The sequence below is a fragment of the Micromys minutus genome, assembly GCF_963924665.1.
Source record: "Micromys minutus genome assembly, chromosome: 10".
NCBI lineage: Eukaryota > Metazoa > Chordata > Mammalia > Rodentia > Muridae > Micromys > Micromys minutus.
This window is the reverse complement of record NC_137979.1, coordinates 17,738,655-17,766,180: the sequence shown is the minus strand read 5'-3', so window position 1 is coordinate 17,766,180 and position 27,526 is coordinate 17,738,655. Positions and strand designations below refer to the sequence as shown.

The window sequence follows — 27,526 nt, the reverse complement described above, 5'->3', positions numbered from 1 at the left end:
AACTGACCTGAACTGACTGAAAACTAACTTTCATGGTACCAGAGGGCTCAATGCAAGTATCCAAAGATAAGAGGCAACCAACAGCCCTACCTAGCTGTACCACCTACCAACACAGCACTTACAAAGCACATCAACAACCAGCATAGCACAATATCCCTAAGGATAGTGGTGCACATAACCTTGACTGTAACCATCAGTTCTCTAGTCCCCTCAGCAAAAAGGAGCCCTAGGTCAGCACTAGTGAAGTAACGGTCATTAGAGGAGATTCTAATATAGACATAGGGATATACTCATGCATGCATACATTAACATGGGTGAAAACAGAGGCCGTGAATCTGAACAGGAGTGGGGGGGAGTACACGGGAAAAGGTACAAGGGAGTGTGGATAGAAGTTTCACTGTACCAAGATAGGAAATGTTGAGATATACAACTTGTGATTACAAGGACAAATGGGCAGGTTAGACATATATATGTTAATAAAGTCCTAGACAATATTAAAAACTAGATCAATACTATTGATTTCTTCCTAACACTCTACAGGCAAAATGAAGTAATAAAGAACATTTTAAAACATAAAACACTCTGGCAGTAATAACCGTTCAAGAAGGAAGCCAGGAGAAAGAAGTATACGTGAGGCATGTGATCACGTGACAGGCAGGCTTACCTGAGGTAAAGGTTGCCCAGCATGGCCCAGGCATTTACCAACCTGATCGATTTCTATGGGCTGGTCCTGGAGCTCAGTTCCCACATGGGCTCCTCTATGAAAACGGTACTTTCAGAAGTGCGAGTCAAGACACAGTGAACACAGCAGATATAAGGGAGACCAACTCAGCTCAGTTTATTTCAAATTAGAGACAGTTAAACAGGAACTCTGCATCAGTCTGAGAATGACAGCATGCACCCTAGGCCTCGATACCTCCCCTTCTGTGACAGCCTGCTAGAGAAGCCCAGTTCTAAAGCTGATCTGAGCTTCTCGAGGCCAGTGGCAACTGTGGCCATGCCGTTCGGGCTCTCACCAGAGAGAACTACTGAAGCCATTATTTACATGGCTTGTCTTTCCCAAGGGGTCCAAACTAGGAGGCCGCTGAAACCAACAACTCTTGTTTCTTATTTCCCTGCTGCAAAAGGAAAAACTAAACAAGCTTAATGCAGAACAGCATTCCCTTCGCATCAAAACAGTGCCTAGGTCCTCGCCCAGCAGCACATAGAGAAGAGAAGGTTGTTTCTGGTCGGAAGTTCCTCCAAGCAGATCTGAGCAGGGTTGCAATGGGCTGCAGAGGCTGGGGCGTGGCTATGGGCAGGGCTTCTTCCCCAAGTGTGATCTCTGATGCTTGTCAAGGCTGGAGCTCCAGCTGAACTGCTTGCCGCAGTGGATACATTTATAAGGTTTCTCGCCTGTATGAACCCTTTGATGTCTGTTGAAGTTTGACCTCTGAATAAAGCTTTTCTCACAGATGGGACATTTATAGGGTTTCTCTCCTGTGTGGATTTTTTCATGGTGGCGCAAGCCTGAGAAGTCACTAAAGCCTTTCCCACAGTAATCACATTTACAGGGCTTCTCTCCTGTGTGAATTCTCTGATGTTTCACAAAGTCTGAGCTTCGTAGAAAGGCATTTTTGCAAATGTGGCAATGAAAGTATGTCTCGCCTGTATGAGTCCTTTGGTGGAAAACAAGCTGTGAATTCCTATAGAAGGTTTTCCCACACTCTCTGCAGGTGGGCAGTTTCTGGGCCATGGGGGCTCTGGCCTGTCCCTTCTGAAAGGCCTCTCTCTTCTCCTCCAGCCACCAGGCAGACAGCTCTCCCAAAGAAGAGCTCTGTATGTGCTGACCTAGCTGTTTCCCAGAGCCCCTTTCATGAGGAAAGAGATGTGCCCCAGTTCCCTCACCCTGAAGGCTTTCCAGAGCCTCTGGGACACTCTCTCCAAAACGATGCGCCTCACTCTCACCGAAGAAATCATTCAAGGCAGTCTGTGCTGGAGCCTCACCTGGTGCCCGACAGAAAACATCCAGACATTCCTGGTCCTTGTGATTTTCCAAGTTTAGGTTCTCTTTGTCGTTTTCTTGTCTGTCTTCTGAAAGGGAAAAAAAGGTGTTAAATGGCAGTAACTGCTATGCCCTGTTATCCAACTGATGCAAAGATGGTGTCAGGCAAGCATCATGTTTCTTTTTACCGAGAGGGTGTCAAGAAAAGTGGAAGGCCAGGTGCCTGAGCACTCCAGACTCACTCCACCTGTGCTTGGTTCAAGGCTAAATCAATTGGCTCTGGAGCTGAGCCACTCACTCTGAAGAGCACAGGCTTCTAGTGGGCTTTTCTGACCCCTCCACAAGAAAACAGTATGCATTTCTTAGGGGCCCAAAACTCCCAAACGTTACATATGATCAGTGCTTGCTAAGATGGCTGGTTTTCCTTTTAAGTTTTGTTTTTATTATCAGTTATTATGTGCGAGTATGTCTGTGTACACACAGACATGAGTGCAGGTACCACAGAGGAGCTGGAATCAGACGTCTGTAATGACGACGTGTGTGTCGGGAACCAAACTCGGGTCCTCTGAAAGAGCAGCACACATGCTCTCAATTGATGAACCATCCCTCCAGCCCCAAGACTTTTATTTAATAAACATAGTAAAAATTTAGGAAGAGACAAAAACACATTTGAGAAACCCAAATCAACCCCAATGGCACTAGCAAACATGACGGCACACATGAGACTGGGCTCACGGCTGGCCTCAGACTCATAGAAATCTACCTGCCTCTGCCCCGAGTGCTGGAGTAAAGATGTGCACCACCGCCATGTCAGGACTTCCAGTCTAACTTTACTTGCATGCACATATGGATAACCTATTTTTAGATATAACTGATGTCATACTGAACAGAGTTCGGTATATGGTTAGATTGCATTTATATAGTAAACATGGACCCTGATTTATTTAATATTTAACATGAATTCTCATATTAAAAAAATCTAATTGGGTGGGGGTGGGGCAGAGGTAGGTATTGAGACAGGGTTTCTCTGCGTTGTCCTGGCTATCTGAGAAGTAGGTCTGTAGACCACACTGGCCTTGAACTCACAGAGATCTAAATGCCTCTGCCTCTTGAATGCTGAGATTTAAGGCCTGCACCACCATTGCTTGACCAAGAAAGCTAGACTTTAGTTAATAAACGTCATTAATGTTTTCTTGTATTCATAATTTTGTTGTAGGGTCAATGCAATAAGGACATATTGTGCCACACTGGTTAACGGAGCAGTTCTATGTGCTCACTAGTTATATATGTTTTATGTACATATTGTTGGTTTTGCTATGTTGCCCAGGCTATCTCAAACTCTTAGGCTCAGGTGATATTCCTGCTCAGCCTCTTGTGTAACTAGGAATTCAAGTACTGGACACCACATCTAGCTATACATGCTTTATTAACGTCTGTAAGCAATTATGCTTTTTCTCATAATGCAGGTTTCTGATTATTATTTATGAAGCATCTGGTAAATTTTTTTTGGTATGGAAGGTTTATTTAAACTTCTTAAAATGACTTTATCCTTATAAATCTAAGATTCTATTCAGTGTCAGCGTAGTATCATACACCTACAACCCCTGAGTAGGGAGGTGAGGCAGGAAGATGACAAATTCAAGGGCAGCCCAGGCAATACAGCAAGTCCCACCATTAAAAACAGTAATCATCCTGAGCTACAGAGCAAGTTCAAGGCCAGCAGCTCTACATAAGATGCTCCCTTGGTAATTTAAACCAAACAGAAATAATCAAGAGGCTGTTCTCTTCCCCTTTTACTCTCACCTCACCAGTGGCCTGCCAGCTCTACACAACTATCAGAGAGCTAGAACTGAACGTATGCTGTCTCTGAGTGCCAAGATATAGCCCACTCAAAGGAAAGCACTGTCGTCTTTAAGGAAGAGCCAAGTCATAGCACCATGAAAATTGTAATATATTGTGAATTCAGGAATTCCCCGCTGTGGAAACCTATGCCCTTAATCAGTTTACTGCAATAAATATCACTGTAATAAGCAATTCTCTCCATGTTGCCCACTTTCTAATCAATGCTTTAAAGGAATTCCTCAAAGCACAACTGTGATGCCTAATGGCTTAACCATTACGGTTTTGTTTGGGTCTTTTAATTGTTCTCAGGTTTCTTTCTTTTATATGTGTGTGTCTGTGTGTGTTCATGTGCACCACACGTGCACAGGAGCCTATGGAGATGAGAAGAGGGTGTCACCCCTGAGACTGGAATTACAGATGGTTGTGATCTGCTCTGTAGATCCTGGGAACCGAACCCAGCTCCCTGACATGAGCAGTAAGAATCCTAAACCACCGAGCCATCTCTCCAGCCCCGCAGTTCTTAATACCTACTGGCAACCTAACTCTCAGAAGGGCCATCCCATCCTCTGGTCCGTGGCTAAGCAGGAGAAATGTGGAGGGTGCTAATACCTGAGTACTGAATGCTTTTTCTACGTATGCTATTTAGACTAGTGAAAAATAGATTTTTGTTATTTTAAATGTGAATTCCTCAGTGATAAAAGGATAGATCGTTTTCCTCCCACACCTGGAAGCTACTTTTTATACTCCGGGATTGCTGTCCATATTTTACTGAAAAAGGTAATTTGTTCTCATCAACTTGCTTTAACTTTCAATATTTTAAGAAAAATAAAACAGACCGTCATTTATCTATCAAGTTCACGAAAATGTTTTACACCAATTTGGTTGCAGTAATTTTGTTTGGAGTTATTTTTAATGTATAGTTTTTTTTCTTTACTTTATAAGCAAATTATTTTAAGTCTGTTAATTGTTTCCTCAAAGATTCCTTTTATCGCCTCTGTGCTTAGAAAAATGTTTCTAATCCAAACAAGGTACAAATAAAATATTCACTATGTCTTTTCTTTGTGCAAATTATCTTTAAAAAACGGATTTCTAACTTACTTTGTTAAGCACCATAAGCAAAGTTCTGAGTAGCTCCTTTATAGCTCTGCAGAGAATGGCTCCTGCACAGGATCCCTGCTACCCCTTCATCAGAAGTGAACCTGACAGCTCATGCTTCCTGGGCTCCTTACCATTCCTGGCTGCTGTAAGATGAAGGGGTGCAACCCCTTAGAAAGGACAACACTATCAACCAACCAGACCCCAGAGCTCCCAGAGACTAAACCACCATCCAAAGAGTACACATGGAGGGACCCATGGCTCCAGTCACATATGTAGCAGAGGATGGCCTTGTCGGGTATCAGTGGGAGGAGAGGCCCTTGGTCCTGTGAAGGCTTGATGCCCCAGTGTAGAGGACTGCCAGGGCAGGGAGGTGGGAGGGAGTACATGGATGGAGGAGCATCCTCATAGAAGCAGGGGGAGAGGGGATGGGATAGGAGGTTTCTGGAGAGGAAACCAGGAAAGGGGATAACATCTGAAATGTAAATTAAAATAATATCCCATAAAAAAGACATCTACTTAGGAATCACATAACTGGTTTGGGGTTTTTGTTTTGTTTGTTTGTTTATCTATTTATTTTGCTGCTGTTTTAATCCCTGGGTACTAACAGACACAGCATACAACTTTTTGAGGCTGACCCTGCTGACCTACTTTCATGCTGAACTGTCCTTCTGCACGGTCAAAGAAAACAGCATCTCTGTCATGACTTCCGCCCTTGCCTTTACTACAACGCCTGGCACTGTGCCCAGTTGTTGAGTTCTCCAACTAGTCCTTTCCTCTCTTGTTGCTGCAGCTTCTGCCCAGTTCAGTCTCTTCCCTATAAACCTGGACCCTACCTCGACCCTGCACAGGCTTCTCTCTCCAAGTGTGCCCTTCCTGTCTGTCCCCATCACCACCAAACCAATCTTCCCACTATTACTCCCAATACCCTTTTCCTCAGTTCTGTCTCTAGCTGTAAGGACATAAGGACGGGCTATGCAAGGCAGAATCTAATGGGGCCAAGTCAGCAAGAAGAATGGATGGGGAAAAAAAAAAAAAACAACAAAACCCCAAACAAAACAGAAACAGCTGGGATATAGTGAGCTGAATATCACAAATAAAACCCTACTGCTACAAGGAATAGGCAAGCTCTGACTTTTACTCATTTTTACTGGGAATGTAAATATGTCAAAATCATCTTGATGATGATGATGATGATGATGGTGATGATGGCTCAGTATATAAGACCACTTACTGTTCTTGCAGAGGACCTGGGTTCTGTTCTCAGCACCCATGTACTAGCTCATTAACTGTCTGCAACTCCAGTTCTAGGGAACCTGATGGCCTTGTCTGGCCTCCTTGAATACCATGCGTGTGTGTGGTACACAGATATATACAGGCAAAATTCCCATACACAAAAATTTTAAAAATTCAAAAATTACAATATTAATCCTACTAGGTGAAACGGATAGCCTGGCTCTTCCCAGGTAAAATTCATGAAGCATCTTCCAACCTCGCTTACCACTCTTCTCTGACGACATGACACAGTGTGAAATCGATTGCTCTAAAGAAACTCTTGTGAAATCGTAAATATATTGCTTCAAATTAAAATCAGAACTGGGTGTAATGCGAACTTTGGAAGTATAAAATCTGACTTGACTCCCAGCACAAAAAAAAAAAAAAAAAAAAAAAAGAAGAAGAAGAAGAAAGGAAAACAAAGATAATAAAGTTGTATCTATCTAGTTTTATTCTGTGTAATACGTCAGCAGAGGAAAATGATTAGACTCCATCAGGGAAAGGATAATTTGAGTCCTTTTCCTTCTCCAAGATTCTAGAATTCGATACATGTGTACATGGGCGTGTGTGTACACATGTGAGTGAGCTGTTACGTTTGCTGTGGTTGACATGTTTTAGAAAGAGCATCCAAGGCAAATGGATGCACAGCACAAAAATATCAGGTTTATTCCTAGTCTTCAAACATGTTAAGCATCGGTGGATGCTGCTATCTAATCAGTCCAGGCACGGAGACTGAATAGAACACTCTTCCATTTGTTTCTTTTGCTGAAGTAGGTGATTAGTGCTGACTATGATGAGGCTAAGAAAAGTTTAATTTTTGGCCAGCAAGACGGCTCAGTGGGTAACAGTGCTTTCCACACAAGCCTAATGACCTGAATTTGATCTCTAGAACCCACATGACACTGGAAGAAGGCTGCATAAAGCTGTCCTCTGGCCTCTATACACAGACAATGGCACAGCATGCCCCTACAGACAGATCATAAACACAGACTTATAAGATAAAAGTATGTTTTTTACAAATCCAGAGAAGTATCGTTCCTGAATTTCTTTGCTGGTATAATGGATATTACACGGAGTCCTTTGGGTAAATTTTAACTACCTATATTGGCCTCATGTTGTCTGAATATTAATTAGTTCTCTCTGAGAAGGAAAACTATCAACAAAGACCAGGCTAACAGTAGATCCAACACGTGCTCTTTCTTTCATGGTTAAATAAACATATCAACAGCCCTGTAGCCAGCAACAGATGGTATTCAAGTGAAATCACAGTTAGCTATAACTAATGCAATAACTACTTTACCCACCACCACCTGCGGTTCGGTCTACAGAGGTCAGAAATAGCTAGAGACCATGACACCACTAACCTTTACAGAGGGGTTTTGCCGTCTTCTCAGCGCCGTGAAGGTGCAGCCCCACTGGCTCTTCCCCATACTCTGCTAAGTTAGTCAGGTCAGGTTTGGAGTTGGAAATGCCTGGTACTGAGAGAAAAATTGTGTGGGCTTAGACAAACAGTGACTGACATCTGGAAGCTCAAAAGAGAACCCCAGACATGTCACCTACATATACTCACCAGAGAACTAGATGTAAGGACATATGGTGAATGTCATGAAACAAGAATCTAGACAGGTGACAAGGACCCCAGGACAACTGGCAGGCTGGTGCAAACATCAAGACAAGGTCTCTTACCTTTTTTAAGGCAGTTCAGTTTAGCAGAAAAAGAATATGGACCCAAAGCCAATAACAACTGCATCCACCTTAACTCAGCCCCTGGGAGCTGTGGAAGATTGAGCAAGTCCTTGATCTGATGCTCACTTCCAGCATCTCTAAAAGCGAATGCCATGGGTGTGCATGATGGCACACATCTTTAATCCCAGCACTCAGGAAGCAAAGGCAGGTGGATCTCTGTAAGATCAGGGGCAGCCTGATCTCTATAGGTCAACCAGGGCTACCTAGAGAGAGCCTGTGTCAGAAAGGAAAAAATAAGGGTGGAGGGTGGGGAATAGCATCACCATGCCCATTTAATTTGTTTCATAAATTAAAAGGTATTACTAAAGTTAACACAATCACACGGTTCCTGAAGAACAGAACACTTTCAATATTGGGACATTCTTACTCATATGCCTGCTATTTCTAACTCATCAACTTCCTGTGACAGCACCAATGACTCCCTTTACACACACCTTCAACAGGTATCTCTAGAAAACACAGAAAATACCTAAAAGTTTCCCAGTCTCTTAATCTCCTCCCATCAAGTGGACCCACGCCCTCACCTCCTGAGACCATTTTCCCATAGGTCTCCAGCATGAGATCCCAGTACTGTTCCTTCTGAGTAGAATCCAGATGTTTCCACTGCTCCTGAGGGAAAAACACGGAAGTATCATTCCAATGAAAGGCTTAAACCTGCCTCCCAAACCACAGAAATCTAAGAGGAAGGAAAGTGGCTGTGGATGCTGGTTAACAAAAGACCCAAGAACTCACTGAAACAAGTGAGTCCTTTGTCAAGGACAAAGAGGGCAATGGGAGGATGACAGGCTTCAGATCCCCATTTCTTGCCCAGTTTATACAACATTAGGGGCGTACTTCTGGGTTTCAGTTTGGTTTGGTTCTATGATACATATTAGGTCTAAAGAACACACTCCCTGACCCTTGCTCGTATCTCTTTCAAGAGCTGCAGTGGAGCTCTTCTGACACTGGGTGCCTGCTATCCCCACTACTGGAAACCTAGAAATCCAAGAGAAAGGAAGAAAGTTAAAAGGGAAATTAGTGATAAAAGCAATTTGTAAATGAGTGAAAAGGTAGGAAGAGGTAACAGCTGTAAACCTGATTCTGTCAAACTGCATACAGCTAAGAGTCCCTCAACGTTCCCAGGCACCCTACCATGAAGCTGGCTTTGCTCTCAGTGCTCCTGTTAGACAAAGGAGCCTATCTCCTCTCCAAGAACAGGCTGAAGACCCAAAACACAAAGGTCACCCACCTCAAATCCATCGACTTTTCAAAATGAAATTTCAGCCTCCCCACAAGAAGCTGACATTAGCAACCCAGAATAATTGACAGGACACTCTGTGGAGATGTACATGCTAGACCCCAAGTCCCAGATTGGCCACTTTCTACTGTGTAATCTTGGGCTGGTTATTTAACCTTTTGGAGTCTTGGTCCCAACCTGTGGGTTGTTCACACTCAACTTGTTGGGAAGTTTGAAAGAATGCAAGCACCACTGTTAGGATAGGACAGGACACACTTCTCGCCCTGATTTCTAATGCAGGTCTGCCACCTAGTGCCAGGAATGTCTACAGGAAAAAGTCTAGAATTAGCAGACTCTGAGCTTAAAGGAGAGAGGGAAAGGGGAAGAGAATCTCTGGTATGGAATGCTCAAAGGTTCTCTCAAGATTCTTAACTATATTGTAAATACAAATTTAAACTTTTTATTGTTACTGTTACATGAGTGAAACTCCTGGATCAGCCAGGAAGAGTAAATGTTGCTAAATACAGGAGTCCTCAGTTGGAACCCACTAGGCCTTCATTTGAGAGCCACTGGAAAAGGACACCACTCAGGCACCTGACAGAATGGCAGCTTTACTGGACACTGGACATTCCCCATGTCACCAGAACAGCTACTAAGTGAAGTGACTAGCAAGGGAGCTCAAGCACTGGAAGCTCCAACATCACCATCAGCCAACTGACAGCCCGGAGTCACTGAACACTGCAGCCATGGCTGAAAGCTTACAGCCCAGAACTGCCAAGAAGCTGAGGCCCGAATGTAACCCCTAGTATAGATGCAGGGTACCAGCAGCCATTACCTTTGAAAGTCCCAAAGTCCATTGTGTGCTCTGATGAAAAATCATGCTCCCATGTGAAAAGAGCACCATCTTGTGGGCTTATAAACTATGACTCCTTCAACTCAAATAGAGTAGGAGCGCTCAACCCACCCATAGTTTCTGATAATGACATACTATGTAGGGGTAATCACATCCCCTCTGCATTCTGACACGATTATCAAACTTCTTCTTTACAGACAAGACTGGAGATAGGGGTTATATTTAAACTCCCCTTCATTTTCAAAGGATTTCATTAAGAATGAAGGTTTTGATGAGGCTGATAATGGTGGGGATTGGTGGTTATTGGGGTATGTAAAAATAACTTGTTCACTTTAGTAGTTGCTAGGCAATTATCCATTAATACAGCATGTGTAGATAGTCACCAATCAACTAATACAGGCACTATGTATATGTATAACTGCCAATAGGCTAATACAGGCAGTGTGTGTGTGTGTGTGTGTGTGTGTGTGTGTGTGTGTGTGTGTAGTCACCGATCAGGTAATAAAGGCACTGTGCATATGCACAGTTGCCAGTTGACTAACACAGACACTGTATGTACGGTCAGCAGTTGGCTAATATAAATGCTCTGTGTGCATAGTCACCAATTACCTAATACAGGCACTGTGTATGTGTATGCAATTACCAAATGAGCATTTTGAATATTTTCCTTTGTTTTACTTTGTGGTTGGCCTGGAATTCTAATACTGCCATCTTATCCCTGAGCACTAGAATTACAGTGCGACCATGTCCAGCTTTGATCTTTCAAGTTATCCAGAACAGGTAATGGTTGGTGTCTTTACTGTTTTAATATGCTAACCAATTCTCTGCACTGTCCCTACAAACTCCAGAAGCAATAGTCCTTTCATAAGTAAGAGACAGCTTAGTTCTACAATAAAACAAGCACCAATGGCATAGGTATACTGGACCTAAAAATAAGTTGACAAAACCATATACACTTAATTTTTTACCACAGAGGCCAAGAGTAGTTATCTACCGAAAGGGTGAAATTAGATTCTTATCTCTCCCCTGTACAAAAATCAACTAAAAACCGAACCAAACACCCTAATTTAAAACCTTAAGTGCTGAAACTTCTAGAAGAAACCATAAGGAATATTCTTCAAGACACTGGAGTACGCAAGAACTTTCTGAATAGAACACTACCCGCACAGCAACTGTCAGAAACAAACCAGGACGGAGTGTCACCAGATGGACCACATACAAATCAAACCCTCGGCACAGCACAGGAAACAAGCAGAATATTCAGCCCCCAGGGAGGGAGAAAACCTCTGTCAGCCACACTTTGGACAGGGAATGCCTCCCAGAATGTACAAAGAACTGCAGAAATAAGTACCAGGGGATGAAACTGCCAGGAGAGAAAAAGGAATCAGTAGACAGTTCTCAAAGGAATCTTGGCCCTGGATAGCAGGCTTCTCTGGTGCTCAACCACAATCCTGCCCATCTCCATTTTCACGCCTCTGGTTTCAGTTACCCACTGTCAACTGTAGACTGAGAGCTTTAAATGGGATGTTTCATAAATAATTCCTAGGCTATAAATTGTACACTATTTTTTCATTTATTATCTATCTGCTTGTATTTTGAGACAGTGTCTTCAGTACAGTTCAATGTGACCTGAAACTCACTTTGTATTCTTAAGTTGGCCTTGAATCTATGACACATACCACTTTGTTTTTTAAAGTGCTAGAAATACAGGTGTGCCACCACACATAGCATCCGTGCATCATTCTGAGTGGATGACATCATTTCAAACAGGATGTGAGTCATAAATTTAGTCAGTACATCCACCCTGCCTGCCCTGCCCACCAGCACATCCACCCTCACACTGCCCACCAGCACATCCACCCTCACACTGCCCACCAGCACATCCACCCTCACACTGCCCACCAGCACATCTACCCTCACACTGCCCACCAGCACATCCACCCTCACACTGCCCACCAGCACATCCACCCTCACACTGCCCACCAGCACATCTACCCTCACACTGCCCACCAGCACATCCACCCTTCCTACACTACACAGACACTTGTTATTTAGTAGCTCTTTTTGCTGTCAGACCCACTGTTGCAGAATTAGTTCTTCTGTTCAACTGGCCCTTATTTTACTTAAGAGAAGCCCCAAAGTGCAAGAGATGGTGGCCATGCCTGAGAGAGGCCATGAAGTACTGAGTGAAAACATTCTCTGCTCACTAAGGAAAAGGCCATAATACACAGAAGTTGCCGAACTCTGTGGTAAGAACTAGTCTTCTACCCACAAAGTGGTGAGAAGGGAAAACATTAACACTAGTTTTGCTGTCACGCCATGAACTGTAAAAGTTATAGCCATGGTGGGGGAGAGTTCTGTATCCATCTCACTCCTCATCAGTACACGAAGGGTAAGTACAGTGTTACACAGCACGACACACTGACACAAGACTCCACACTCATGTATCTCATTACAGAGTGCTGCTAGAATGGCTCCATTATTACTGTCAATGTTAATCACTCACCTTTCATAACTTACAAACTGATCTTTATCAGAAGAATGACAGGAAAGCCCCACTCTATATATAGAGTGTACAGTATTATGTATAGTCTCAGACATCTTGAAATGGCACACACACACCTGAAGTCTAGGTAAAATAGAACAAACTTTGTCCAAAGAACTGCATCCGAACCATCTTTATAAAAACAAAGATAACCCAGCAACTGCTTGAGATGTAGGTGGAATTCCATTCTATTCCTATTCTACATTCCCAGCAAGAAGACATTTTCAAAACAGAGGATATAATACATTCTATGTAGGAAAAAGGAAGATGAGTTATAACCTGGAGAGATGGCTCAGTGGTTAAGAGGACTGACTGCTCTTCCAGAGGACCTGAGTTCAATTCCCAGCAACCACATGGTGGCTCACAACCATCTGTAATGGGATCTGATGCCCTCTTCTGGTGTGTCTGAAGACAGCAACAGTGTACTTATATATAATAAACAAATAGGTCCTTAAAAAAAGGAAGATGAGTTATTTTGTAAAATTCAGTTTTACATAAAGTTCTAGAAAAAACACATGTGTGGTAATAGAAGGTAGTTAGTAGGTGTCTCAGAATGACTGGGACAAGGACTCAAACAGTAAGAGAAGGTTTAAGCAGTTAAGAGCACTGGATGTTCTTCCACAGGACCTGGGTTCTATTCCTAGCATGCATGTGATAATTCACAACCATCTGTAACTCTAGTTCCTGGGGATCTGCCCTCTTCTGGCCTCCATTAACACCAGGAATGCACCTGGCATATACCAGACAAAACAAGTCATAAATATAAAAGTATTTAAAAAAAAACTTAAAAATTGAATGTGAGTGAGATATTTATTGGTTGTGCTTGTGTTATAGGGCTGAAGAACTTACTAAACTATATGTTTGAGTATGTATAGTCTAACAACATTACTCCTATGAGGTCAGAGAAAAAAAATTCACCTGTCACACATGAGAAATTACCATTCCAAGTTCCTAAGACTCCTGTGTGGGTAGCTCATACTAGGAAATTAAATAGCCCTTTCTTAGCATGGGCTCAAAGTAATGGAAAAAAAAAAAATCAGAAACTACCATATTTGGATAAAGCAACTTGCATGCCTTCCCAGAGGCCAGACTCCATGATCCATCTGTCAAGATGACTGGCAGGGGAAGCGGGGACTCAACTATGACACAGCCATGCTCCATCTCTGCTCCTCTTCTGAGTCTGTCCCCACCAATCCTCCTGGGCCGGGGGACCCCACTCACCTCCTGTAGTGCTGAGAGAAGGGCTGTTCCCACCTCTTGGTCTCTAATAGGCTTCTCCTCAGGTCTGGCAGGAAGCTGGGAAGCAGCCAGAGCTGTGGTAAAGAATAGGAGGCTTTCAGAATCCAAAGGTCTCCCTTAACCACTCCCCAGGGGACACCATGAAATTCTTCACAAATTAGAACAGTTTTGCAGTGTCAATCAAATTCAAAGACTTGTGATTACTTACTAACAAGTACAACCCCCCACTCCAAACTGCCAGTCTTATCCATGTTTCTCCCAGCTCTCTCCAAAGAACCAAAACCCAAATGGGATGGCCTGATCATGAATGGTTTAAAATACAGTCTGGTCATTTCCACTTTCCAGGGGCATTATGCTGTCTCAGCATACACCTAGCCATACCAACCAAAACCCCCAACTTTCTCCCAGAGACTACCACATAGCACAACAGGTAACTGCCCCTCACCTAATTCTGGCTCCATATCCGATTCCTCTTTCACGCCATGGCTCAGCAGCTCCCCGGGTGCTGAGGATGAATTCTGAAGGGGCAGGTCCTGAGGCACCACTTCCAGTGTAGGCTCCACCTCCAGTGAGGGCTCCACCTTGTCCCCACGGCATTGTGGCAAATTCTCCTTCTCAAATGGAATCTCTTGTCCAAGAACCTGGATGCTGATCTGGACACAAAACAGCACTAATTACCAGAGGACGCAGAGTCAAGATTACTCAAGCATTAATTAATGTAACTGTCCTTCCAACAGACCATGAGATAGACAGTCTTATGGCTATCAGGCGGAGAAAAAGAAAAGCCATTTTAACCCAGAGAAACAGACCAGAAACTGAGAGACCTTCGGATCCTACCTCTACTATTATGCTCTCTAGACAGCCTCCACAATGAAATTAAATGTAAGCAGCACCAGCTGTGGTCTTTGTGTTCTGTTCTGGGGGGAGTTCCTTGAACTCCTGTCGTTAGCACAGCAATCTTCCTTCCATCTTGCATAATGCAGACTTTTCACCCACCTCCAAGTCCTTGCTGGGCAGCAAACCCTTAGTGCCTCTTAAATAGTCTCAGGAAGGGGCCTGTTGCCAGAATAAGCAATCATGGGATTCCAGGCTTAAAACTCTCAGCCGACCCCACCCCTGACTCTCGGGAAGGGAGAGGGATACTCAAGCACTGATGGCAAATGAGTTAAGCAACTGTGCCAGAATGGTGAGAACCTCCCCGCTAGAAAAAATACATTAACAATTGGGTTTCTAGAACTGCCAGCTGGTGAACTCCTGAGGTTCTGAGAACGCAGCACACTGGGGCAGGTCTGGGAAGCACTCTGTCTCTCTCTTCCATTTCTCTACTTGTGAGGTTTACTCTATATAATGAACTGGTAAAGTAATAAAAGTGTATCCCTGGGTCCTATAGATCATCGGTCATCAAACTGGACAGCCAGTTTGCTAAGACACTTGGTCCTGGCACTTGTGAATGGCATCTGAAGTGCCAGCTCTGTGGGCTGGGCTCTGGCCCTGTGTAGAAGACAGCTATCAGAACTGGACTGACTTGCTGACACTTGGACTGTATCAGAGAAACAAAGGACTGGTTATTGGTTTGGGGACCCTATATATTTGGGGTCATAAGAACTGTCAAGAAAGAAAAGACAATGAACCAGAGACGCCCCAGAGGAGCCTGGGATTTACTCACAGACAAGACAGTGTGCTTACCCACTGCCATAGTTTCTGGGGATCTCCCTTCAAGCTTTCCACGAGGGTCGCTGCCTCTTCTCCACTGCCCGGACACTGTTTCCTCACCCACATCTGAATCTCCCCAGGGAGAATGGTCAGAAACTGCTCCAGCATGAGAATCTCCAAGATCTGCTCTTTGGTGTGAACTTCTGGCCGCAGCCACTGGAAACAGAGCTTCCGGAGTTGTCTCAGGGTCTCCTGGGGCCCAGACATCACCTGGTAACGAAACTGCCTGAAAAGCTGACGAGCAGTCTCAGGGTTGGCAAGCTCTCTTTGCTGGGTAGCATCTGATCCAGAGAATGTGGCATCCTCAGCCATGGCCAGAAAAGGAATCTGCCCCAAGTCAACAGGCATTGTCTGGCTTCACGGGGCCTTCAGGATGAAGGGCTTCTAGGATGGAGCCGTCTCTGGAGAGAGCTATGTCTTCTAGGGATGTTGAAGAATGAGAGCCAAGCTGTACATGAACAACACAGCAACACATGGTCAGAAACAACACGTGTGTGTGTTCTCCCTGGAAGGCCTGTAGGCCTATAACTAACTGTTCAACGTGTATTCAATTCTATCTTGAGAGGTTGTAAACTTGAAGGTACAAAGGAAACTGCAGCTTTATCCTGCCCATATTCTCCATTCTCCATTGGTATTCAAATGCCCAGAGACTATAGAAGAATGGAATGTACCATATAAGGTATGGTGGCACACACTTGTGATCTTAGCACTTAAAAGATGGTGAGTATGGGGCCAACCTGGGCTATATAACAAGTTCTAGATAGGAAGACCCTATTTCAAAACAGAAAAATAAAAGGCTGGCATGATGCCTCAACAGATAAAAACATTTGCTATCTAAGCCTAACCCCCTTGAGTTTCACCCCTGAGCCCATGAAAGGAGAAAACCACTTCCAAGAGTTGTTCTCTGGCCTCAGTGTATACTACATACACTGTAGTATGCACATGAGTATCTGCACACACTCAATAATAAAATTTTAAATTATAAAAAAAAACATGCAAGAAATGCACACATGAAATCATTTCAGTATGAGTTTCCAAGTAAACACATACTTCTGTATCTCTGTACCCGTGAGCTAATACATAATGCTATTCAGGGTTGGAGATGTAGCTCAGAAAGTACAGTGCCTACCTCACATGAGCAAAGTCCTAGGTTCAATCCCTAGCATCTGTAAACTGGCACAGTGACTCATGATTTCAATTCCAGCACTTAGGAAGTAGAAGCATGAAGATCAGTAGTTCAAGGTCAACCTCAGTTATACTGTGAGTTCAAGATCAACCTGTAACATATGAGACCCTTTCTCAAAATAAGACTAGATAGACAGATAGATACGGACAAGAGCCCTAAGAATACAAGCTAACATTGAAAGAGTGATATGTTTTCATATCAGCATACCATGTTATCTCAAGGCTAAAGCAAGAAACCACAGACCAGAGCCCATAGTTCCAACTATACGCCAAAATAAACCTTTCCTTAAGACTTGTTTAATGCAGGTATTTGTAACGGTACAAAGCTAGCTAACACAGCATCAAGATTCAGATGAGGCAAATGAGGCAGTGGAAAGGAAACCAGTAAGTGCCAAAGTTATTATTAAAGTGTTCTCAAAGGGTCGTTTATTCTATTAATAGCTGACTTTATTACAGGTGCTCATAATAGGTGGGTCATTAGACTGACCCTAAAACATCATAAAGGGAGACACAAGACACTAACAATCACCATTTCTCTTTAATACTAATGGCACACATGTGAACACATGCACATATATACACACACACATACACAACATATATACATATACAATAATAATAATAAATTAAAAGACAAGAGGGAGAAGGACAGAAACAAGGGGGAGGGCAGGAGGGAAAGATGAACAGGAGGAGGAAAAGGAAGAAAAGAAAGATAAGTGTAAAACTCAAAAACCAACCAGAGCAAGTTTCTTTCACAGATGCAAAAAAGGAGAGGTAAGAACAGCTTAATGCCATGTGTTTCTCATAAGGAACTCTCTAAATGTGTGTGTTTTACTTTTTGGGTTTTGTTATTGTTTTAAAGAGCCTACACACCTCATTCATATACTCAGGTAGGACTCAGCAGTACAAAGGTATCATTACTAAAGTAAAAGATAGTAAGTATTTGGGGAATTGCATTTCTGGCCCTGACAAAATAAGTAACAATACAAACTAGTTTGCCAGCCACAACCAATCCCCAAACTGGAGAAAACATTAAGACAGTCAGTTTTAAGCACTCCGTGGATAAGCAAGTGAAAATGCAGTTCTCAGAGACATTGGTGAGGTAAGCCCACGGCCATAGTGGCTGATTATGTGAGGCCATCTTTGCTGCAGCAGTGAAGGAAGCTGAGTTCGGCTGGAGCACGACGGTTTCAATAAGCTGAGGCAGCATGAGCTGCTGGAGCGACTCTATGCTGAGGAACACAACAGGGAGGAGCTTTGCAAACAGGACAGCTGTCAATATGGGCTATCCCCTAAGTATCCCCTGGTACATACGGGCTTGAGGCTGCTTATCACCAAGATTAAAACAAAAACAAAAAACCAAAAACCAATGTTTAACGAAGATCAGAACACACACAAAAGACCAATCAGAAATGAATCACTGGAATTTTTATAATCACTCCAGGGTGGTCAGGGCTAAACAGAAAAATCCTGTATCAAAAAACCCAAGAGTTTTTTTGCAGTAAGACCCACTCTCACCTACCCTAACAAAACCTAAAACCAAGTTGCCACCAGATCCACGGATAGCAGCTTCATTTCATCAATGTGGAGGGCTGTGGGGAAGCACCCTGCTCCTTCCAAAGATCTGTTTAACCTAAGTGTAACAGGAAGCCTAGTTGCCTGCTCCAACAAAAAGCAATGTTCCTCAAACTATGACTGGACTTCAATATCACTAATGCACCCACCATGAGAGTCAGAATGCAATGCGAGATTACTAGATACGCAAATAAATAGGGAACTAGCAGTTAATGAAAACCAACTTCAACATGAACTTAGAGCAACTCCAAGTTCAGCATAAACAGCCTTTAACGATTAGAATTGAGATACACAGCTTACTGGAATGAGGTAGAGTGCAAGCGTAGCATGCATGAGGCTCTGGACTCAGTCCTCAGAACCTTAAAGCACGCATGCACACAAGCTTAAACACACACCACATGCACAGAGATACATGCACACATAGACACATACACGCCACACACACCATGCACACATATACAGACACACATATCATATACACACCCAAACACACCACACAGACACATACTTCATGCACTGCACATGCACACACACGGCCATGAATAAATATTTCAAAAACAACCCAGAAAATTTGTGAATATGTACAAGAATAAAGGACATTCAGTCGTCCAACAGCTAGAAAACTCCTATCTTCAGAAAATAATAAAAAGAAACAAAAAATGGTCAATGTCTGGTGAGTACAAATACTATATGTATATATATATATATATATATATATATATATATATATATATATATATATATATATATATATATTATTCTGATAACTTCCATAAAAGTAGATGAGGGCCGGTGAGACGGCTCAGCAGGTTAAATCATTTGCTGCTAAGCCTGACAACCTGAGTTCCACCTCTGGGGACCCACACAGTAGAAGGAGAGAACTAAATTCCAAAAGTTGTGCTCTGACCACCAAACATGCACTGTGTACATCCACATACATATACAAATAAAAAAATGTCAGGGGCTGGAGAGATGGCTCAGCGGTTAAGAGCACTGACTGCTCTTCCAGAGGTCCTGAGTTCAATTCCCAGGAACCACATGTTGGCTCACAGCCATATGTAATGGTATCCAATGCCCGCTTCTGGTGTGTCTGAAAAGAGCAAAAGTGTACTCAGATATAAAACAAATAAAAAGCGATGTCATTTAAGGTGTCCAAAGAATAGTAGTATGAGATATTAAAATTGCCTGAGGGAGAACACATTTAATTAATCCGTTTTGTTAATATATTTATGAATATTGGAAGCAACTGGTGGGAGTGGGGTGGGGAGGGGAGGTGGAAAATGGAAAGGGTCAAGAGGTGAGAACTAGCAGCTTCAACTGGGATATATAAACTGGTACAGAGACTTTGCAAGGTTAAACTCTATTCAAAGCTTAAGGATGCATAATGTTATGTTAGCTTTGACTCATCTTCCGGATAACCCAGGACCCAGACCGACCCAGACCCACAAAGTGACCCATAGTCATCTGCAACTCCAGTTGGAAGGGATCCAACACCCTCTTCTAGCCTACTCTGCTGGCACTAGGCACACACAAAGGTGCACAAACATGCATGCACACACATAAAAAAATAACCTATTTAAAACAAAACATAAATGTTACAGGAAAAAAGAAATAATCAGAAAAAATATAATGGAAAATAAGACAACACAGTAGAGTAAAACCCAACCATACCAAAAACTACATTAAATGTGAATGGAATAAACACTCAAACTACAAGACAGAGTTTTAGACTTTAAAGAGCAAGACTCAGATATATGCTATCTGAAAGAGACATTTTAAATATTAAGATTCAATAACCTAACATGTAACCAAGTGGTTAAAGCACTTGACTAGCCTGTGTAAAATCCTGGGTACCATACCTGGTACCACAAATTAACTTGTTATGTAGAAAAATAGTCTAAAATTAAAAGTTAAATAAATTAATATATTTCTACATGAATCTATTTTTATGTAAATTACACTGTACTTGGAGAATACATACATGAAATTTCCAGTTCTATAGAAACCTGTGCCTAGGATTTTTTTTTCACTAGTGTTTCTTATGTGCTTGAACTGAATATACCACAGATGTTGAGCCTAATTTTGATTGCTACTTCTAGGAAATGGCACAGTATATGAAAATAGTATATGGCATGAGCATATGAAAACCGATATGACTACATTCATGTATTTAGTAAAGCTGACTGGAAGACCTGTTAGTTTCTACTGCTGTGAGGAAACACTACTTGCTCAGCCCAGTACAACCTAGGGGTAGCACTACTCACAAAGGGCTGGGCCCTCCCTCATAATTAAGAAAATGCCCTAAGGGTTTGCCTACAGTCCTATCTTAATGGAGGCAATTTTTCAACTGAGGTCCCCTTGAGTGACTATAGCTTGTGCCACCTTGGCATAAAACTAGCCAACACAAAGACAAAGGGGGGTGTGTCATTTCATTTTGAGAAATGTGTTGGCTCATCAATAATAAATAGTGTGGCTACAATAGTACTGAGAAAAAGAAAAAAAGATGGCATGTCATTAAAACAGATGGGTCGGATCATCTAGAAACAGATCTAGTACACACAACTAGTATCAATTTATTGTTATTTAGTGTGCGTTTGTGGGTGTGTTTGGAGCTGTTGTTTTGAGATAGGGTCTGTCTCTGTAGCCAAGGCTTGCCTAGAACTCAAGGTAATTGCATTGCATGCCTCAGCCTCTCCAATGCTGATATTACAGGAGTGGGGTGCCATCCTGACTTCTAGTATCACCCAAAACTAAACCGCACAGCTCTAGTATGCTTAATTAAGTCCATAAAAAATAATCAGGAAACTAAACCATGTACACATATTTATACAATTGGAAACCTCAACTGTATGTATTCTGTAATCACAGTATCCTAATTAGGGTTACTAGTACTATTGTAAGATCCAAATTCAGTCTTATCTATTTGAGGCTTCATGAATAAGACGAGAGATCAAGGATCGATGCAAAAGCAAGAGGTTTATTAGTCCAGTGCACTGGGGTGGCCTGGAGAGGCAACCCCGAGCCCTCCATCCATATAGTTTTTATACACTTAGTAACTGATGGGCTACAGCAATGGTGACCAGGCATGCAAGCATTGGTGGGTTTAGTTGACTTTTAAATCGATTGGCTGATGCCAATGTAGGATGCATCTCAGAACCTATGCCCTATATTCCAGGGGCCACACAGATAAGACACTTCTCCCTGGGAAAGAAGTACTGCTTGGTGCCTGGGTGATATATTAAGGTTCTTCCCCTACATTTGAAGGGCTGCCCAGATAAGGTTGAAGCACTCCTTCCTGGAGAGTGCAGGACTGCAAAAGCCTTTAGTGGGAGAGGGGAGTTGTAAGACCCTCAATGGGAGGGGGAAGCTGTAAGGAGGATGTGGAACTGTAAAAGCCCTTAGGGTCCCTCACTATTATTATGATGAAACACCACAATCAAAAGCAAGTTGGGAGGAAAGGGTTTATTTAGGTTATACTTCTATATCATAGTCCATCACTGAAGGAAGTCAGGACAGGAACTCAAGTAGGGCAGGATCCTGGAGGCAGGAGCTGATGCAGAGGCTCTGGAGGAGAGCTGCTTACTGGCTTGTTCCTCCTAGTTTACTCAGCCTAGGATGCTATAACTCACATGCCATGGGCCCTTCCCCATCAATCACTATTTGAGAAAATGCCCTACAGCTAGATCTTAAGGAAGCATTTTCTCAACTGAGGTTCTCTCCATTCAGATGACTCAATATGACATAAAACTAGCCAAGACAGAATGTAACTAAATGAGAAATCAACACCAATAAGGGATCTTGAAATCAACTTGTAGAAATTATAATCAGCAGTCAAAAGACATCACAATGAAAATTAAAATATATGTTCACACAAAATGATCGTGAAATCACAGTTTACCAAATGTTGTGAACTTAGAACAGCAGCTCAAAGCCTATGGGTTGGAACTCTTTCACAGGGGTCACCTAGGACCATGAAAAACACAGATATTCACATTACAATTCATAACAGCTGTGAAGTTACAGTTATGAAGTAGCAACAAAATTGTCTTTATGGTTGGGAGTCACCACCATGAAAGGAACTGCATTAAAGGATCTCAGCATTAGGAAGGTTGGGAACCACTGGATTAGGAGGGAAACGTTCAAAGAAGCCTGTTTTTAGAAATGAAATATACAAAGCTACCCTATCTAAATGTACTATTTCCTGACTTTTACAAAAATAATAGAATTTCAGTCAGCAAAATTTCTACCTGTAAGATTGGTCAGAACTAGTTCCCAACACTAATTTGGAGACTATTCATGAAACGCTATTCTGGGAACACTGAATCTTACATATTTAAATCTTATGATATTAATACTACTTGTTCCATGCGGTGACGGCCAACCCCTAGCTACCAGCCAGGCATTTGTGTCCGCTTACTCAAAATTAAATTACTTTATAGAGAGACTTATGGATTTGTGCCTTGATGAGAATTTACTTCTCTCACACCTCGCAGAAGAAACTCGTGATCCTCATAATCAGTTATATTCGTATTACTGACGCTTGAAGAAATCGAAGTGAAATGCACATCTCAGTCAGCATGTTCCTATACACACGGAGGTTACACACAGGGTTGCACATGTAGGTAGGCCACTGAAGGTTTTGCTCCTGCTATTGCTGACATTCCTGACAGCTCTGTACCGTGTATTAAAAGTTTACAGATCTGGTTCCTCCAAGGCTCCCAAGCAGCAACACTTCAAATCCAGAAAGAGCTAAGGCAGACTTCTGGGGGTCTGCAAGGAGCGGCTGAGGCTGTCACTGAGGACCAGTAACTAGCGACTGGCTTCCTAGCAGTGTGCAACCGGAGCCCAGGCTTCCCCATCCCTATCCCGTTCCAGGGGCTAGCAACCCGGAAGTCCCCACTTTCCGTTCCGCCCCGAGTCCCCTCCCCCACACGCGCCTGTCGTCCGAGAGTACGACAGGCACCAGGCCAAGACCGCTGTCCCCGCCGCAGCTTGCTTCCGACAGTGCGCGAGCTGGAGCAACTTCAGGTTTGACCCCAGGAGCCGACTACCCCTTCAGATCTGCCCAATCTACGCGCTTACCTCTCTGCCCTCGCCAACCGCTCCGGCGCACTTCCGGAAGCTAGACGGCTGCGCGCTTCCGCGACCAGGGCGACGCGCGGCGCCCGGGCGGAGCGAGGGGCGGGGCGGAAGGGCGAGGGAGGGACTACCTGAGGCCGGCTTTCCCATTGGCTCCCCAAGAAGTGCCCCAGTTCACTACTGGCGTCTGGCACCTCCTCTCGCAGGGGCAGTGAGTTTCTGGCTCCCACCACCCGGCCTGAATCCTGTTTTCTAACCCAGGCTGCACTCACAGCCTTTTCGCCCATTTTCAGACAGTCCTGCGCTGGGACGCAACTGTCACCTCGTGTCACTAAACCCAGTTGACAGAAGCCTCCTGTCCAAATCCAGTTCCTCAGTCTTGAGTAATTGACAAACAGGACAGCTTTGGAATAGAGATGTGTCCTCTCCCTACCTGGTGGCTAGAAGGATTGACATCTCCGAAGAAACACTGCGGGGGCGAGGGGAACACGGTATGTGCACATGCCTGAAAAACAGATCAGTAAGAAAGGGACTCGGCAGTCCTTGGCGCCGAAAAGATCGCAGTTCGTGAGAAAGCCTTTCACAATCCTGGCTAAAGCAATCCTTGACTCAGACGTCAAGAGACATATGTAGTTGACAAGTTAGTTATCTGGCAGAGGTGGAAGTGTCTATTAAAGGAGAGCTTGGCTGACGATCAGACTAGGGACTCGTCTCGCGGGTTATTTTCAATTCTGAGGAACTTCACTTCCAAGATCAGGTGGTTTGGTCGGGACCTTGATAAGGTTCCTGTTAAATGCATTGGGCTTTAATTGAACAACATTCAAGGAAGATCAGAGTAACTCAAACCCTGGAGTTGTGCAATACACCTATGAGAATCTGACTGAAGCTGAGGCTTTTCCCACGGGAAATACAGAGACATAGCCACACACACGTTTCGTTCTGAAATTCAGGGAGCGAATAAGAGGCAGCCTTGGAATCCACGAAACTCAAGTTGACAGTTCTAAGGAATGTCTCTTTGGAGGATATGTGTGTGTGTGTGTGTGTGTGTGTGTGTGTGTGTGTGTGTGTGCATATATATGGCAATTGAGAAGAGGCATGACACTTTTTGAACAGACTGAACAAGCAAAACACATTCCAAAAATAAGAAGACTTCTAATTTAGCTGAGGAAATAATAGAAAAGGGCCATCTATTTTAATTTACTTCATACATATTTACCAGCTGCCTTGTCGGAGCCTGGAACTATTCCGTTCGCTAGGGCTATAGCAGCGAACTACACGTGCAACACTCTGGCACTTAAAATACTATTTTGTGACGAAAGCTGAACAATAGGTAAATAAATGCACAGGTCATAAGCATGTTGGGTAAGAATAAGTAGAAAAGCTTAATTAAGGTAAGACAGGGTGGTATTAGAATTTATGTAAAATGATTAGGGGAGGACGAACAGATAAAACAACCTTGAATTGAGACCAGAAGTTATGAAGCAGACCTTGTGTACAGGGAAACTTTTCCAAGCAAAAGAAATAACAAACCTCTAAGACCTGAGACAATAAAAAAAAAGTGTAGAGAGCTCTGATCCCTGGACCACCGAAACAAGTAGTTCCCACAAAAGAGCATTTACCAAGGGAGAGGGGGAGTACAACTAGGTTATGGGGTGCATCTCTAGCATGCAAGAAATCTGGCTTCCAGGGACCAAATAGAACAGAATGATTTGGCTCCTGTGTTGAGCAGACTTGGGAGACTGCCATGAGGGGTAGGGGAGATTTTTCTTGTGGAACAGGTTAGTTCAAGACCAGCCTGGGCTACATGGGACCCTGTTTCAAAAAACAAACAACAGCAATATTTTTGCTTGGTTGAAACTTATTGAGACAGGCAAGTTGGCATGTATTGAGTTCAGTAGGTTTGTGAATTGTATTACCTGATTTTAACTAAACCCTAACAAAATGCACATGTGATTTTGAAAAAGTTCCCTGCATAGCAATGTCAGCTTAAAGATGTGAGTTTAAAAAATGTGTAAAGAACATGAGAGAACTACATTTCATTTCAAATTTGTTGTTGTAACCTAGGCTAACCATCAACTCACTTCTAACCCTCCTGCTCCTACTTCCGAGTGCTAGGATTACTGAGTAATTTATGCAGTACTGAGGGTGGAAGGCAGAGTGTATGTGTATGTGTATATGTGTGTGTGTGTGTGTGTGTGTGTGTGTGCGCGCACACACACACACACACACATATGTTTTATGTGTACCTGTGCCAAGGCCTGGGTGTATGAAGGTCAGAGGCAACCTTAGAAGTCAATTCTCCACCATGTAGGTTCCAGGACTATACTCAAGCTTTGTCACCCACTGAGTCATCTTGCTAGCTTGGCACCTAGGATTTAGTACGTGCTAGTCAAACACTCTACTAATGGAGCTCTATCCCCAAACTCCAGAGTACATTCATAATCAGATACTTAATCATAATTCATAATTAAATACTATCTGTGTGATGTAGTAGAATTAAGAGCAGTGCTAACTCAGAGGCCAGCAAAATATGTATGTGATATATATGAATATATATGTAAATTATACATACAGATAATCTATGTAAAGTATATGTGAAGATTATCTGTATGCATATTATGGTGCTTGTATGTAGTGCTAGAGCATGAAAAAAACTTTTTGTAGTTTGCAGTAATACAAACTATAAAGTGCTTTATGAAATATCATCAAACCTATGGAAAATATTTGGCAGCCTGTATTTGGGTCCTAATAGGCAAGAATCTTCAACATATAAAAGAATCAACAAAAAAAAAAGAATCAACATATAAAATATGAAACATTTTAGTGCTTTCATTGTGAAATTATTGGTTAAAATTATTAAAAATGAAGACTACATGATTAGTTTGCAAGAGCTACTGACTTACATGAGGGACTATGGAAATTAATAGTAACAAATTATATTAAAAATAAAAATGTAGCCAATAATGTAATTTATCCATTTGCAGTTTTTGTGAAGTGTTTTTGATGCTTTACTTTGACAATGGCTTAAAACCATCAAAAATAAACTAGACTTAGAAGGAGACCTTAAAGGTCTCCATATCCCAGAATAGTAAAACAGCATTTGCTCAAACCCACTGTCCATTGTGTTCTGATGAGAACTTTATTTAATAAATAACATATATTTTCATTCTTACTTTGTCCTTTTGTGTTCTTCCATACTTCACTCTGTGTGTGTGTGTGTGTGTGTGTGTGTGTGTGTGTGTGTGTGTGTGCACAGAGGACAGGATAATTACTGGTTTAGCTTCAAAATATTTAACTGATTGAAAGTGCTTGAACAAAAAGTCCAGAACAAGTCCAGAGCTTTGTTCTCACTGCATTCTGGCCATGCAGCATAGAGTGGGAGCAGGTTAAAGCCACATTATCTATGCCTCTCCCCAAATTAGAGTCCCTCAGAAGCAGTGCCTGCAACTGGATCTTTTAAACAGCTGCTTTAACGCAGCTCTGTGCTTACTGACCTGGGGAGCAAAATCAGAATCCATGGTTTTAAAACCTCCTCCATGGGAGCTGGAGAGATGGGTGGTACAGAGGTCAAGAACACATACTGCTCTTGCAGAATACCAAGTTTGTATCCTCTTACCCATCTTGAGTGGCTCACAAGGGGATCTGACACTCTGTACTCTGAGGGCACCCTTAAAGGCACGCTTAAACACACATGCACACACATGCACACACACATACACATTTTAAAAAAAACACACCATATTGATCTTCAAAAGATAAATAGGTGTGATCGTGTGTAATGTTCGCGAGTTTTCAGGTGGTGTAATAAATACCCAAGAAATAGTTGGTTCGCAGTTTGGGTTGGTTTCCGTCCATTGTGGTAGCCTTGTAGCTTCAGATCCTGAGGCAAGTTAGCACTTCCTGGCAGAAGTGTATGGATAAGAAAACCACTTCCTATGGCAGGGAAACAGAAGAGAGGTATGGTGGTGTCTGCTATTCTATTCAAAGCCATACCCTCTCATGGGGCTGGAGAGATGGCTGGCCCAGTGGTTAAGAGAACTCTGTGCTCTTCCTGAGGATCCCAAGTCAATTCCCAGCAACTACATGGTGGCTCACAAAGGAGTTCCAGAGGCTCCTCTGCTCTCTTCTGACCCCTAAGAGCATCAGATATGTATATGGTGCATAAACATATATGCAGCC

The 27,526-nt window shown here is 42.9% G+C and overlaps 1 protein-coding gene across 1 annotated transcript; it reads right to left on the bottom strand.

Moving 5' to 3' along the window:
* Positions 1-844: 844 nt before the first annotated feature.
* Positions 845-23,377, bottom strand: ZNF18 (zinc finger protein 18). The gene is made up of 7 exons (XM_080922251.1): positions 23,351-23,377; positions 15,482-15,956; positions 14,241-14,448; positions 13,778-13,869; positions 8,467-8,551; positions 7,561-7,674; positions 845-2,073 (listed from the first exon to the last, which is right to left on the bottom strand). The coding sequence occupies exons 2-7, from the start codon at positions 15,854-15,856 to the stop codon at positions 1,292-1,294; spliced, it is 1,656 nt and encodes a 551-aa protein (XP_080778377.1). The 5' UTR covers positions 15,857-15,956; positions 23,351-23,377; the 3' UTR covers positions 845-1,291.
* Between the last annotated feature and the right edge of the window lie 4,149 nt (positions 23,378-27,526).

Bases quoted from the DNA above. Each gene is read 5' to 3' on its own strand.
- ZNF18 (XM_080922251.1), bottom strand. From the start codon at position 15,856: ATGCCTGTTGACTTGGGGCAGATTCCTTTTCTGGCCATGGCTGAGGAT. The intron at 13,870-14,240 runs GTGAGGGGCAGT...TCTTTACCACAG, and splicing joins GGATATGGAGCCAGAATTAG to CTCTGGCTGCTTCCCAGCTT. The intron at 8,552-13,777 runs GTGAGTGGGGTC...TTTTTCCCTCAG, and splicing joins TTCTCTCAGCACTACAGGAG to GAGCAGTGGAAACATCTGGA.